Below are 16,178 nucleotides of genomic sequence, written 5' to 3'. Positions count from 1 at the left end.
GAATTAAATTAAACCGGGAAAAGAAAAGTCCCCACCTGGCTTGACGGGCATTGAGCCTTTTGGCGTTCTTGAGGTATTCCAGATTCCGGTGGTCTGTCCACACGAGGAATGGTTGGGCCGACCCCTCTAGCCAATGCCTCCACTCTTGCAGCGCCACTTTCACCGCCAACAGCTCCCGGTCCCCCACCGAATAGTTTCTCTCTGCTTGGGATAACCTTCGGGAAAGGAAAGCACAGGGGTGGATCTTGTTATCCGTACCTGACCTCTGGGACAAGACAGCCCCCAATCCGGAGCTGGAGGCATCCACTTCCACGACGAACTGTTGATCGACTGAGGGTAGGGTGAGGACCGGAGCTGTGGTGAAGAGCCTTGGGAGAGGTTAAGGCACTTAAAGGGGCGGCCACAGAGCTAAAGTTTCTAATGAACTTGCGATAGAAGTTTGCGAATCCGAGAAAACGTTGTACGTCTTTTCGGGAGGTGGGAGTGGGCCACTCTGCCACCGCCTGGACTTTTCCGGGGTCCATTTCCAAGTGATCATGGGAGATCACGTACCCCAGAAAGGACACTTGTTTCCTGTGGAATTCACATTTTTCTGCTTTGACGAACAGTTCATTTCTTAACAGTCTTTTCAAAACTTCCCGTACGATCTGAACATGAGACTCTTCGTCGGGGGAAAAAATAAGGATATCATCAAGATATACAAAAACAGTTTGATTCAGGAGGTCCCTCAGGACATCGTTCACTAGGGCTTGGAAGACTGCGGGGGCGTTTGTCAACCCAAAGGGCATGACCAAGTACTCATAGTGGCCAATGGGCGTATTGAAAGCTGTTTTCCATTCATCCCCCTCCCGGATGCGTACTAAGTGATACGCGTTCCGCAAATCCAATTTAGTGAACACTTTGGCAACCTTGAGGACATAAAAAACAGAGGAAATTAGTGGGAGGAGGTAACGGTTCTTAGTGGTAATGTTATTGAGTGGGGAGTAGTCTATGCATGGTCTTAAACTCTTGTCCTTCTTCTGTACGAAGAAGAACCCTGCCCCAGCTGGAGAGGAGGAGGGCCGAATTAGCCCTGCTGCGAGGGAGTCATTAATGTAGTCCTCCATAGCCTTTCTCTCGGCTGCGGACAGAGAGTACAACCGGCCCTTAGGAATGGGTGCGCCCGGGAGGAGGTCGATAGCACAATCATAATCACGATGGGGAGGAAGGGAAGCGGCTCTGCTCTTACTGAAGATTTCTTGTAAGTCATGGTAACAGGCTGGGACAACCGTCAGGTCAGGAGAGTCCGTTGACTGTGTCTTAATCTGAGTAGAGAGATTAGAGTTGGGGTCATGGAAACAGTTTTTGTAGCATGGTGTTTTCCACCCAATTACCTGACCGGTAGCCCAGTTGAGGTGACGTTCGGCGGGGGTGAGGCGGGTACGTCCAACCTCCATTGGCTCCGGAACTGCAATGGGAGATGATCTGCTCCTGGAGGCCGAAGCTTGAGGAGGGGAGCCGTGCTGGTCCGGTTCCCTGATGGGACGGCCTCTCTGCCTATCCCTCATTCTCTTGTCGATGTAGTACTTCGCAGAAGTACAAAATCTCAAGGCAGAAACTCGGAATCCAAAAGGCAAAACGGGTCGATAACACTGGGAATCTAAACTAGGAATAACGCTGGAACTCTTACAGAAAACTGACAAGACGATCTGGCACTGACACACAGGGGAGCACTGGTTATATACACACAGGAGGGAAGGGATAATGAGACACAGGTGAAACACATAAGGGCGGGGACAGGTAATCACACGGGGAGCAGGAAGTGAGCACAGAGACTAGGGTGTCAAAATAAAACAGGAAACAGACACATGACAGACCCTGACATGAGGTTAATACAACAACATTTTAAAACAGCTCGGTCATCACTCACACACATATCTCACACTTAAATAAAGTTGGTAAAAGAGAACAATAGATGAATATATATACACATATACATACATACATACATACATAAAAAAATTGTGATGATAATGATGTATAAAGTACTTTTAGCGATTACACACAGTTTTCTGGCACAGAAACAGGTCATGAGGCTAATTGGGTGGTGGAGGTGGGGGCACCTCTTCTAATGCTAGCTCACATTAGTAACCATGTCACATAACAAAATGCTCTAAAAGGAACATGTTACTATGCTAATATTATCCTAGTGTTGATAATTGCCTTGCTGTTATTTCATGAAGTCTGAAAATGACCAAAATTAGCAGTTTTCCCACTCTTGTTTTCACCCGCAACCAGTTTGTGCTAAACTAGGCTACATACAGTCTGGACCTACATTACTGCTACACATGCAGAGAAATTAAAGTGATTGAAATTGATGGTGGAATGTTTCTTTAATGAGATTTCATGACAAACATCTGTGTTTGCAGACCTCAGCTATGTAACTGAACTGAGACTGTGATACTTTGTTCGTTAGCTTGTTTTCTGTCTACTGGATTATTCCACCGAGTGTTCTTTACAAAACAGCAGGTGTGTATAATCAGATGTAACCCCTATCCCTCTATATTAACTCAGCGCTGTGTTAAATGACACTCAGCTCATTCACATAATGACTACTGAGTGGTGACGAGCTGCCACGTTAATGACATGTCAGTCAAACATAACTAATTTACGAGCCATTTCATTTATTCATGAGTGAACATGAAAACAGGAATCACTGTTGAGGAGGAGGGGAGTTAAGAGGAAAGGAGAGGAAAAGAGGGGAAAGAAGTATAGAGGACATTAACTCAATGTCTAATAAGCCGAGCAGAAGTTGAGTCACGAAGCTTCCAGACAGTCACATGAGGACACTGTTAATCTTCATTTTTTGTAATGTAGTGACACACTGTTACTCTGGGGTTGTTACGCTATGTGGACACACCAAAATGAACAGTTTGTACACTTTAGAGATCATCTGTTTACCTGAACTTTTCACACACTGCATCACTGTTCAGGCTCCACTTTTAAAGTCTAAATACATCAGTGTTTCTTAAACTTCTGTTGGCGAAATGAGCATATAGACCTAATCCCCTGTCTCCTTCTCTGTACCTGAATATCTGGTCTGGGTCAGGAAGAACACGTACTAATGAAAATGTAAATGCATACAGACAGAATTGCAATCAAAATGCTATGTGAACATCTGGACCAGTCAGGTGTAAATGATATCTGTAGGACTCCCCCGACCATTTCCAGAAGCTATAGCCTCCTCCAAGATCGCTAGATGTTGCTAATTTGCATATGCGTGACATAATCGTGCAACCTACCCAAAATTAAGAACTTAAAGATTGACAATACTAACCCTAAGCCCAACCCTTAAACCCCTAACCCTAACCGTCTATATTCTATATATACCGTTTATATTCTGGGGGTCGGCAACCTGCCTGAAAGATTCAGCCTTCTTGTGGTGGCTCTTTGGCCTTGACAAAAAAAAAAAAACACCCATGAAAATTAAAATTTTTTATTTCTTAATTTAAATTTTTATTATATATCGCTGACAGATAGTTGCTGTACAGACGTGACTTTTATTTCTTCTTACAAATGAATGAATGCGCTCGCAACTCTCACCGGAAAATTGGAGGCTGGGAAAATTTTACTTCATGGTGGATATGACAAGTCACTTAAACAGGCTGAATAAGAATCTCCAGGGAAAGGGAAGCACAGCCCTGCAGATGCTGGAGGATGTTTTGGCGTTTGAGCGCAAAATGACAGTGTTTGCCAGAGATGTAGAGAGAGGTACACTCACTTCCCCACCCTGAGAGAGTTCAAAGAAGAAAATAATCACATAAATTATGATTATTTACATCGTGCAATTATTTCAATGCAAGCTGCATTTGGAGAAAGATTCAGCGAGTTCAGAAAGGAAAAAAACACGCTCTCTTTCCCTGTCACACCCCTGGACATCGACCCATCCCTACTGAACATGTCCGCATTCACTGGAGTAAGTCAGCCCGATCTTGAAATTGAACTGGCTGACATAGCGGATAAAGATTTATAGTCAGGACCAAAAATTGAAAAAGCCCCTTAGAAAACAACACGGTAGGCATTTTTGAGGAAAAGCACTTTATGCATTGTTTCTATATGATTTTTTAGTGCTGAATCCATTTCTGCTGGTTGCCCAGCTGTAAAAGTTACTGTTTAGTCATAATTATTGATTAATTAGCATAATTATTGATTAATAATCAATAATTATTGATTAATCACCCAAAGTTAGAAATGGCTATCAATTTCCTATTTGTTAATATTATATATATGATTGTTTGGTGTCATTGTAAAGGGGACCTTCTAGCCTTTCATTTAAGCCCATGATTGTATCTTTCTGACAAACACAGAGGTCACATGACCTCTTTAAACCATAAATTACACACATTTTCCCACAATTTTCGCCTAAACTATATAGTTTCTTTTATCTTTGAGGATTCAGGAAATGTATGATATACCCATAGTATTTCTTTGTGAGAGGTTATTGTGAGCCTTAAATAGCAGTAACCGGCTCAGGCCCATTCACCTCCATTCATTCTTTGGACCAGCATTACGTAAACAAAAAAATCCCACACCAATTGTTTAGATGTAATGATATTATTACTAATACAAATGCAATAATAATCAAAGGCCAGGTAGACATTTTTCATCCATGGCAACTAATTACAAATATGAACAGTAATGATTGAATCAAAACAGCATTACAGTTTCTTTGTGATCACATTTTTTTCCCTTCAGTGCATTACATATTCATGCAAACGTGACTTGACTTTCGGCACTGACAAGATGCAGTGCATGGGTTTGGCTTACAGCCGCATCGGGCTGTCCTGCATCCAGTTGTGCAGCCACAGGTCACTAGCTCCTCACAGGCGTCTGGAACTGCAGGCAACGACATGAGTTCAGGAACAAGCACGTTGTTCTCCATCTTCCATCCCATATTTTCAGGGGGTGGCAGCACCGGGTACTGCAAGTGGGCCTGCCGCCAGACTAGTCTGGAAGTGAACACGCTGGATGTGAAATTTCAGAGCATCTCTGGTGGGTGGTGTCTCTCTATGGTCATGCCTTTGACAAACATGTCCAAACGGACTTCATTGATGTTGTTTGTGTTGTTTGCACCATATAATTTGCAGAAAAATATTTCTGCATCCATGATGGTGGAGTCACCGAGTTCAGGACCTTCACCAAGCCCCTTGAGTAGATAGCTGTGCTGTCTAAACACATTCCAGCAGGTCTTCTTTGTGTGTCCTGAAATGTATGATGTCGAGTCACTCCCAGTCAGTGCATGGAAACCTGGAAGCAGCTCAAGGACCTCTTCTTCCATCTGCAGCTTTTCCACAACTGCATGAATGGGGATGTACTTTCTGTCCTTTGCTGTCCCTGCTTTCATCCAGATTTGTTGGCATGGCATTCTGTGGAAGTAGGCAATCAGCAGAATCAAGACATCGGTGTCTCTTGCAGACACAACAATGGTTTCTGCTCTGCTTCTAATGCAGTGAAGAACAATTCTTGTATCTGCTTCTTCATGTTTAGCTTCCAAGCTGTCTGTGTCAAAGTTTGGGTCAGTAGCTTCGACCCTCTCTTCATCGCTGAAACCACCTGCAGCAACTATGGTTTTGTTTGCTGGTGCCCTCAGAATCAGCTGTTGGGAGAGAAAGCGAGCCATGTCTGCCTTGTTGTCTTGGTGAGCAATGAAGTTCTCCCACTTTGCAGGAAGTGGTAAATCTCTGTTTGTAATTGGTCGTCTGATTGCCACTGAGCCTTTCCCACGCCGTTTCCTTGTTCCGCCTTTGATTGAGTGCTCATGGTAGCGATCGAACAGGACATCAATTCGCTGGAATTGTGAGCCACTTTGAAGAACAGATTTAACAAAGGTGTCTGCCAGGTCTCCAAAGGTCTTGGCTTCTTGTGGTTTTCCAATGGAAATGATTAGAGCTTGTCCGTCAATGACTAGCATTGGTTCACACTGTAGATCTGTGGCTTTGAGGTCACTGGGACATGGTATGTCAGCTGTCAAGATCTTAGCAAATATTGCCTTTGAAACTGAACGTAGCTGCCTATTAACCTCTGCCAAAGATAGAGGTACCACAAACAGTTCGTGCATCATTATGTTGTCCAGGTTGACTGTACGTCCGGCTTCGTAGGCTGTGATGAGACGCTGTGGGATGTTCCTGTCTGCCTTGACAGTTTTTGCCTTTCCAGTTTTGGTATCTGACTGTTTCACTTCAAAGAGTGAGGAAAAAGTCAAATACTTGTTCTGTGTCAGTTTGTCCCTGAAGCTCACACTTCTCTCTTTATATGGCATCAGCCTCTCCCTGACAAAAGCATCCAACTGATCTTGCCCTTTCTGTGGAGCGTTCAACAGGTCATCTTCAATATCCTGTGTAGCCAAGTCATTGTTTGCAATGTTTTGCAGCGTCTGGGGCAGGTTAGTGGAAAAGAGACCAAATCTCTTTAAGACAGTGAGCAAAGAATCTTCATCTTTTGAGTCCCGTTTCATTCTGCCTTTTGTGGTTTCATTGTGGATGCAGTCGTCACCAGTTCCCAGACCCAAGGCCACCTTGGTGTCATGGGCAAGATCACTTCGGAGGTTGAAAGACAGAGCCCACCGACTGAGAGCTGAAGATGTCTTTGTGATGCCAATAATGCCTCCTCCCTTTTTGCCAACACAGCCTAGCCACTCCTGACTTTGATCTGGGTCCACTTGGTTGAAACATTGTGATGAACGTTTGACCACAAAGTTTCCTGCATCAAACTCCCTCTTGACTTGCTGTGGAAGTTGGTGCATCTCATTCAGGTAAATGGTCCCCCAGCGAGCATAGTTGGTATGATTGTACCACATGAAGTAAGGTAACATTCGCTGGAATGCATAAAGGTGTAGGTCCCAGATCCCATCTCTCTGAGCGCGAATAAACAACAAAAGTATGTGGACCATCTGCATGTAGCCCCACCAAAATTTGAAGTTTGGATCGTCATTGGCTGAAAAGTAGGCTTCTGTGGCAGCTTCAAACTCTTTGGAAGCAAGCAACGTCACAAGATCTTCTGCAGGGCCGGTCTTGGTCTTCTCCAATTGCTCTTTGAGGTCTGGATTCCTGTCTCCCAGGAAGCTAAGCAGCTCAGGAATAAGCATCCTCCACATGGATTGGAGAGTGATTTTGTGGGCTCTGATTCCCTTGTTGTAGGACTTCCCCGTCATGACTTGTTCAGCAGTGTTTGGGCCAAGTAGGTTGCCCTGAACCCATGCTTCTAACAGTCCAGATGATTGGATGTGCTTGCCAATGACTGCCATGAATTTCATTGCAGTATGAAGGCCACCTAATCTGACGATGAGGCAATCCATGTAGTCGGCATTTGCCCACTTCAGCTCCATCAATTTACAGTACAATGCCTCATCTACTGTGATGACTACGTGATGTTGCCCTAGTTCTCTGGCTACGTGTTTGCATCTAAGCACAACCGTATTCAGTGTATCTAGGTCGTGAGCAGGTGCCTGGATGATAGGCATGTAACCAATGCTTGTTATTTCAGGTGAGATTTCAATGAGATTTTGATTGAAAATTGTCCAACCTTCCTTCACATCTCCTTCATCTTGACACTTGAAAAAGAATGCCATGTCTTTGGCAGTCGCTTGTGCAGCTGTACCATTCTCGTCTGATGTTTGGAACTACTCTTTTTTTGTATTCTCCTTTGATTTGGGGTTGAACTTCTCAGCATTGGGGTTGCTGTGCTAGCACAGTTAGGTCTGGGTATCTGAATTTTTCGTTTTATTTTTTCAATTTTAAGTTTGCTGGTGAACAACGAGTAACAGGATTTGTGCCACCACAGTTTTTCCACATCTGTTATAGCTATTTCTTTTATACGATCAATTACTGGCCGGTTGTCTCTATCACAAAGTTTGTCTCGTGTCTGTGCAGCACCTTTCATTGTGTCAAACCCCTGCTGTCCTCCTTTTGATAACTTTTCATTTTTTGTCTCCTGACAGATGAGACATTCTTCTAGAGCTAGGGAGTGGCCAGTTTTCTTAAGACTGCCAGCAGCTTCCATGATCAGGCTGAAACAGAAATTATACTACTATTTACAAGAAATAACATCAAAGGAATAGACATGCATGAGTGTACACACGCACGCACACGCACACCCACACCCACGCACACACACACCCACAAGCACACCCACACCCACCCACGCACGCACACACACACACACACACCAATCAATATTCAATAATCATATAATAGGTTACCTATCAGGTTAGCTTTTATTACAAAGAATTATGAATACAGTGAGTCTCTACACAACAAATGCAGTAATATCAGCTGGTTTACTAAGCTAGTGTAATGTTAGCTAGCTTACTAAGCCAGCTAACATTACACTAGCTTAGTAAAGCCAGCTAGCTTAGTAAGCTAGCTACCAGAGCTAGCAGTAGTAAGCTAGCTAACAGAGTACAAACATTACTACTAACATTATGTTGTAGTTAGCTAATTAAAATTCAAATGGCCTCACACAAACATGTTTTATGAGGAATACCTGGAATATGGAAGTGTAAAAACTTTTAATTTCTTTTAATTTTTAACTTTTAATTCATTTAATCAATGAATTCCTAGAATTAACAATAGCTAGCTAGTAAATAGAAAATAGCTAAAATCTATGGGTAATCTAGCTAGCTATCTTTAATCTATGGAATTCATTAATTTCAAATAATTTAATTGATTTACATAAACACATTAATCAAATAAAAAATAAGTGTTAGTTACCTTAGATGGATACCAACAAAGTAATGAAAGCTGTCAGAATGTGTGTTGGCCTCTTGTCTGCAGTAACTCCGTAGTCAGGTTCCAGACTCCCAGTAATCCCCCAGATTGTAATAATATGGTGATGTTATACATTTTCTGAAACTCCATAGGCAAGTCAGTATTGCAGTGTCTGTTTTTTGTGTCTCTGGTGTTTCTAGGTACCACAGGGCTAAAACAAAGAAAATAACTTAGGCGGAATTTGTGAAAAAAAAGAAGTTCTTTGTGGTTTGAGGAGCTTTAGTGACCTCCATGTATGTCAGAAAGGTTCATAATTGGATTTGAATGAAAGCTACAAATGTCCCCTTTAAATAGATACCAAACACAATATTATTGAACACTGGGAAGTGCCCTAACTATGAGTCTAAACCAGGATAGGCAACAGCGTCTAACATTCAATTTACCATGGAAGGGGGTTAACTTAGAGGAGGAAATATAAAAAACCAGGGGCCTTATTTGAAGGGCAACCGGTTGATTCTTGTTTGGGACACCTTGAACTTTCAAAAAATGCTGGTTGCCCACTTTTCCTCAAAAATGCCTACAGGGTCACATGATTCTGAAATTACAGCCCAGTCTATTATGGGTGTCCAAGTTCAAAAGCCTGAGAGTGGATCTTGAAGAAGTCGCCCGTCAGAAGGCCACTCTCGCTAAAGAACACAAATGGAGTGACATAGAAAACCTCCCCAAATCCGACAAGCTTGTTTTTGAAACATGGAGTGCCATTCCCGACACTTATATGAACATGAAAAAGTATGCCTTTGGAGTCCTGTCCATCTTTGGCTCAACATACTTATGCGAGCAAGTTTTCTCGAGCATGAACTTCATAAAGTCCAAATATCGCTCCCGCCTCACAAATGAGAACCTACAGTCCTGTGTGAAGATCAAAGTCACATATTACAGTCCTGACATACGGAAGATCTGCAGCGAGCTTCAGAAACAGAAGTCACATTAAACAGGTAAGAACAATAGCATTAAATAGGTTTTTGTTTTGTTTTTCTGAAAAAAAAAAAATTCGGACCCGCAGCTGATGTATTTTTTATTTTTTTTGTATGTTCAGGTGCTTGCCGGCTGAGAAAGAAAACTGAAGAGGATGAAAGCGCACTGAAATGGACTTGTCACAAACGTTCAAAAATGTTATGCTTACTTTGTTAAAGCTGCTAAGCTGTTGCTAAATGTTGTATTTATATAGTTTTTATTTTACTCTCATTAAGAATATTATTAATATATTATTATATTATGTATGATATGCCTGTTTCCCATTTTCCCCTCTAGGTGTGTTTGTGTGTACACAACTATGTTTGTCTGTGCATATGAGTGTGTTTGTGTGTGTGTGTGTGTGTGCATTCTTGACATGTGCACACATACACACTCACTCACTGTGTGTGCCAGCATGATTTGTGCACATAAACCACACAAACTTAAAAGGTAAAAAGTGAAAGAGGCATGTAAATAAAGAAGTAACAGATGTTTAAGGAAAGTAATATTAAACTTGTGATTACAGACAATATGTCAAACAAAACAAAAAAACGGGGAGTATAGAAGAGGTTAAGAAAGAAACAGAAAGGAAAAGAAAGGGTGTAAATGAGGGAAGAATCTGTAAATACAATCAGTGGGTAAAGGAGAGGAAGAGGGGAGCATGAGGTTATTATAGGAAGACTGTCCAGAGAAGCCAAAAAGTGATCACACACTCTCTTGCAAGAACATGGAATATTTCTTATGAAATAGTTGTTTTGATGTAATTTAACTTTAATATTATATTGTTATAGTACATAGATGTGTTTTAAAATAAAATAATCTAATAAACTTTAAATTAAAGTTTATTAGATTGTTTTATTAGAAATTACTCTGTTTTCCTTTACAATTTTAGTGGCCCATTTTTACAATAGCTGTAGGGCCTAAACAATTATATTTTCTTACATAAATTCCACACAAAAAAATTGAAAACAAACCTTGACAAATAAATGTCATACATTGTTCTTTTGTTAGTTTCCCATGCCATTAACCAAAAAGTGGCCCAATTTAGCTGATATCACCCTGTTGTTCTGTTGTTGTAAGAGAGAAAATTTAAAAAAGATTAAAAGTTTTAAAGTTTATAAACTGTGTTGTGTTTTGCGGCTCCAGACTATTTTTCTTTGGTGGGAGAAGGGGCAAAATGGCTCTTTTGATAACAAAGGTTGCAGACCGCTCACGGTCGAGTGCATCTATTAGTTCCCATGGGAGGTAATAACATCTCAAATTGCATGCTACTAGAAAATGTTCTTCTTTTACTTAATTTTTTTTTTTATGTGTGCAATGGTTTTGTTTTAGAGCACTTATTATTTTGTGGCACTTAATATATTCTAGACGGTCAAGTGCAAAACCACTCTAAAGAACTTCAATTTCTGTGCTGACTGTAGACCCCTGAGGCCTAAAGGCTGCAGATGGAAAGATGATCCAGTTTACCATCAATAGTAGACTGGACCAAGAAACATACACTGTTTGACCATGTAATGGAGATAAAAGGGTTTAAACAATCAAAAGGCTGTGTGTCCATGCCTTTTATTTGGCTCAGAGGTCAATGTATAAAAATCAATTTCTTAACCATAACCCTTAACCGTTAACCCAAACCCAAAATGAAGTCAAATAAAGTGTTGATATAAAGTAAATCTAGTGAAGAAATACAATCGAGTAGCTAAAAGTTAGTAAGATGACACGAAGAGAGCAAGGGTGGATATCATTGACAGCAATTACTTTGATGTAAAACATGATGGTAAGAACCAGTTTCAGTTTTTCTGAGATACTGATGAAATAAACCCTCAATGGGAAATTGTATTAAGGGTTTAAAACAATACTCATATGCCATACTCAAATCACTCCTCCCATCCATTCTGCATAATAAGAGAATGTCTTCTTAATGTAAGTAATATAAAAATGTATCACTAATCAATCCAGACATCAGAAACATGCCGAACAGAAAGTTAAAACTTGTGTCTCTGTGTTTGTGTCTGGCTCAGTCTCAGGCGGAGGCTCATTACAGAGGAAGTCGTCATGCCAAGAAACTCAAGTCTCAGGAGAACAAGGCCAAGGCCAAGATGTCAATCACTGGAGAGACCAATGGGAGGAGCACTAGCCTTACTGGCCCCGCCCTTCCAATCTCAGCTAACAGCAGCACCAATCAGCACACAGGTTGATTTCATTCGCCAGCAACACCGATCTGAATAATGTTACTTTTTTGTTTTTTATATCATGGAGTTTGTCTCATTTCTTCCTTTTCTTCTTCTCCCTCCAGAACTCTTATCCAGCCTCACCAACCCCTCTTCTCCCCTCAAACCCTTCCTCCTCCCCTCTTCCTCCCCCCTCTCCTCCACCTCCCCATCCTCTAGTAGAGCGGGCAGTGAGCCTCCGCCCTCTAGCCCCCCCTCCGCTCTCCCTGCCCCGGGCATCTCCTCCTCCTCCTCTTCCAGCTCTTCCTCCAAAGCCCCTCCACCTCCTCCGGCACCTGTTCCCTCCTCTTCCTCCTCCTCCTCCTCCCCTGCTCCTCCTCCTCTTTCCTCCCAGGATGCACCTCTCTCAGCTGAGTCAGAGGAGGAGAAGGCGAAGAAGCTGCTGTACTGCTCTCTGTGTAAAGTCGCTGTCAACTCTCTGTCTCAGCTGGAGGCTCATAATGCAGGTGAGGAGGAGCATGATGGTGGAAAGCCTGAACCAGAAGATTTATTAATTATTAATTATTAATTATTAATATGCTTCTGTGATTTCTTAATGACATGTTCAATTCATCACATGTGACTAGAATGTACAGGTGTCTATAATGACCAGTTATTTATATGTAGTTTATGAGTCAGTGCTAAATAAGGGTTGGGAAGATGAGAAATTCAAAAATATGTTAAAAAATGTTTTAAAAGCAGCATCAGTTTTGTTGAAATGTACGTATGTATGTATGTTTAGTATTTTTGTTGGTTTTATATCATTTGAAATGACATTTGCACCATTTTTTACCAAGAATGCTCCTGAAAATGTCAAATGGTGTAACCACAAAAGAATGATAAATATTCAATCTTCCACAGATTAAATGTAATATTTAGAACAATAGTATTCCATTAGCTTTATTTAATATAAAAGTTATAATGTAAGATCATGCCAAACTAGTTGATATGGTGTTTTATTGAGAATTTAGTTTAGTTTTTAAACAAGTTGAATGATTTGGTACAAAGTTTTTATGGTTACACCACTTAGACATTTTTGCCATAATCCTCTAATATATTCTCTCAAACTGGATTAAACACAGAAATTTGATGCTGAGTCCACAAAAAAAGAATGTGTGCAAGTTATTCATACGTTATTCATAGTTATTCACATTTTAACCCCTTTAAATTTGAATAAACCACCTGGTGTCCCTTATATATGTGGACACTCACACAGGATCCCTTCAAGCAGCGTTAGAAAGCAGTTTAGAAAAAAGGGTCTATGAACAGGCTGATGCTATTCTTTAAATATGATATGATAAATTTGATATTATATTAGTTTTGATATGAAAACTCTGGTGGTGTTTAAGAGATGATCTGACATTGAAAAACTGACTGTCAGCAGCTGAAACGTTTTATACTGATGAATAAAACCCAGAAGACTGTAAAAATGCATTGAAAAGGTTCCTGATCATCATTTTTCAGATATCAGAGCATTACTATGTGATGATGATTATCATTGAATTATCTATCTCCAACAAATTTCAAGTCTGTGCAGGTTGATCTGAGCAGAAACCAGTGGCTTCCTGGAACGAATGATATCAATCTGAAAACACACACACACACACACACACACACACACACACACACACAGAGAGAGAGAGAGAGAGTGAGATACAGTATAGTCATTATTCTCTGTTTGCAGGTTCGAAGCACAAGACAATGCTAGAGGCTCGGAGTGGTGCCGGGCCAATCAAGGCCTACCCTCGACCCGGAGGCAAGCTGAAGAACGGCAGCAGCAGCTCCACACTGAAGGGCTCCGGACTGCAGAACAAAACGTTCCACTGCCAGATCTGTGATGTCCACGTCAACTCTGAGATCCAACTTAAACAGGTAGAAACACACAGGGAGACATTTACACATCACTCAATTAAAACAAATTACATCATATATAGAGTATTACTAAATATTTACACCCAGTAACAAGTAAAAGGGAAGATATGGAATATGATCAGCAAATCTGATCTGACCTTTGATAACATGCTGTTTGATGGGATGATTTTAAATTACGTTCCACTAGGCCTGTCACAATAATTATCGACTTTTCATACAATAATGTAATTATCGACATATTGACCTCAGTATTCCCAAACTTCATATTAGCAGCTAAGAGGCTATTCATGTCACTTTGGCTAAGCAAGTAATCCCACCCCCAGCCCCCCCATGTATTATTATACTATTATATATTATCATTATATCAGTGGTATAAAATGATCTTCAAATGACAATAATGTCGTTTATCATTATTATTTCTGAGACAATATATCGTCCAACAAACATTCCACAAAAATAGGCTTTCACGCTGCAGCTTGTGAAACTGCAGTGACCTCTTTTTCACATAAGTTGTTTGCTTTTGATTGGACTCTGCTACAGAAGCAAACCAGACTCAGGTTCTAAGCTCCTGTGTCTTTAATTAGAATCATGGGACATACAGCTTGTTGGATATTATCTCTAACAGTAACATTTAACCATTTTATCTGCAGCAGCAACAGATGTCTTGCATTTCTGGATTGACATAGAGGCTCTGCTCTTTATTTATGTGTTTCTGTGGTGAATTGGAGTATTTGTTGGTCTTTTTATTATTCACCATGCATGTACTCAACTCAGAATTGACTGAGGTAGAGTTGATTGAACTGTTACTATCTGTTTTGTGACCAAAAACTGAGAGTTTCTCATCAGTTCAGAGTTTGTGAAACAGTGTAGCAGGAAGTGTCGCTCTGTCTTCACCTCTTTCTTCGCCTTATTCAATTTGAAAACACACCAGGTGAGTCACAGTCATCTCTGACCTCAGCTTGTCAGTGTGACAGTGTGTGTCTGTTGTCTTCTGTTGCAGCACATCTCCAGCAGGAGGCACAAGGACAGAGTGGCAGGAAAACCCAGCAAGCCCAAATACAGCCCATATAACAAACAGCAGCGCAGCAATCTCACTGTATGTTTCATCTGCCTCACTCAAAAATTCAAATTCACTTTGTGTGCATTACAGTAGTGAAGTACGAAACATGTCTGAAACACTAACACTTGTTTCCTCTCCTCCCTTCTCCATCTCATCTTACCTCCTCTTCTCCTCCTCAGGAGTTGGTGAAGCCCTCCCTCTCTCCCTCCTTCCTGCCTACCCCCTTCCCTCCTCCATCCTCCTCTCTCACCTCCTCCATCTCGCTCCCTCCCTCTTCCATCTCACTCACTCCCTCCTCTCTCGCTTCTTCACCCCTCCTCACTCACACCTCCTCGTCCCTCTCCACTGCCATCTCTCTCCACCCTCGCCCTCCCCCCGCCACTTCGTCTCTCTTCACCGCTTCCTTCCTACGTCCGGCTCCCGGACCAATCAGAGCGAGCCAAGGATCGATTCTCTTCACTCCCTACTGATGGCAGCGGTGGCGGGGAGTCAAGCCCGGCAACCTTTAACCTCTGTCTTCCTGTTTGTTGGAGCTGCCGACTTCAGCTTGACTTGACAGAGGCATCGAAAGGAGACACGAGAGGACAGAACCTCCTCCTCCTCCTCCTGTCTGGGTCAGAAATCTACTCGGGTCTGAAGATTCACAGCTAACCAGACAGCAACCAGTGACGACATGGACGCGTTGCTTTAAGTAAATCACAGACCTGAACCACACCAGTCCTAAAAAAATACAGAGCTGCCCCCAAATTTTCTAGAAAGCAATAAGGTCCTGGAAATGTTTTAATGTCCAAAAGAAATGCAGCTTATTTGTTGTCTCCTGCTGTCATTGCAGTGCTCTAGAATCAGCCACTGGAGGGCGCCCAACTCAAGGAAAATAAGTGAAACCTTCACAGAATCATTTTCTCTCTTTTACCTTTTTACCAAAAAGAACCCCAGAGTACCTCGTCAATGACGCCAGTGTCAGATGACTACAGTCTAAATCTGTTGAAAATGAAGCTGAATTCAGGTTTTAACATAGTTTGGTGTCATTGAGATGACAAAGAACCAGAATGAGGATTCAGGATCTAAGTGGTGCCTGAACCTGCTCACAAATGAAGATGGTGAAGGCACACATGAGTCAGTATTTTAGTTATGCAGTTGAGGATAGAGACTAAGGTGGACAAGACAGTCCCGGATCAGGTCAAGTTGGGTCGAGTCCTCAGATTTTTGGAGGGGGTTGGTTCTGTCTGAACAAATCTCCTCTGAACACACGTTCTTCTTCCTCCTACTGGAGGAACTAAC

The 16,178-nt window shown here is 41.7% G+C and overlaps 1 protein-coding gene across 1 annotated transcript in view; it reads left to right on the top strand.

The window, feature by feature from the left end:
* The window catches only part of znf385b (zinc finger protein 385B), a 47,656-nt gene extending 32,289 nt beyond the window's left edge, over positions 1-15,367 (top strand). The window contains exons 6-10 of the mRNA XM_053328550.1: positions 11,777-11,948; positions 12,052-12,432; positions 13,650-13,837; positions 14,838-14,933; positions 15,077-15,367. Of these exons, the coding sequence (XP_053184525.1) occupies positions 11,777-11,948; positions 12,052-12,432; positions 13,650-13,837; positions 14,838-14,933; positions 15,077-15,367 (1,128 nt within the window). The remainder of the gene's footprint in view (positions 1-11,776; positions 11,949-12,051; positions 12,433-13,649; positions 13,838-14,837; positions 14,934-15,076) is intronic.
* Positions 15,368-16,178: the final 811 nt, after the last annotated feature.

The sequence above is a fragment of the Scomber japonicus genome, chromosome 11 (genome assembly GCF_027409825.1).
Source record: "Scomber japonicus isolate fScoJap1 chromosome 11, fScoJap1.pri, whole genome shotgun sequence".
Lineage (NCBI taxonomy): Eukaryota > Metazoa > Chordata > Actinopteri > Scombriformes > Scombridae > Scomber > Scomber japonicus.
The sequence above is the reverse complement of the archived record's forward strand: the minus strand, read 5'-3'. Positions and strand labels throughout refer to the sequence as shown.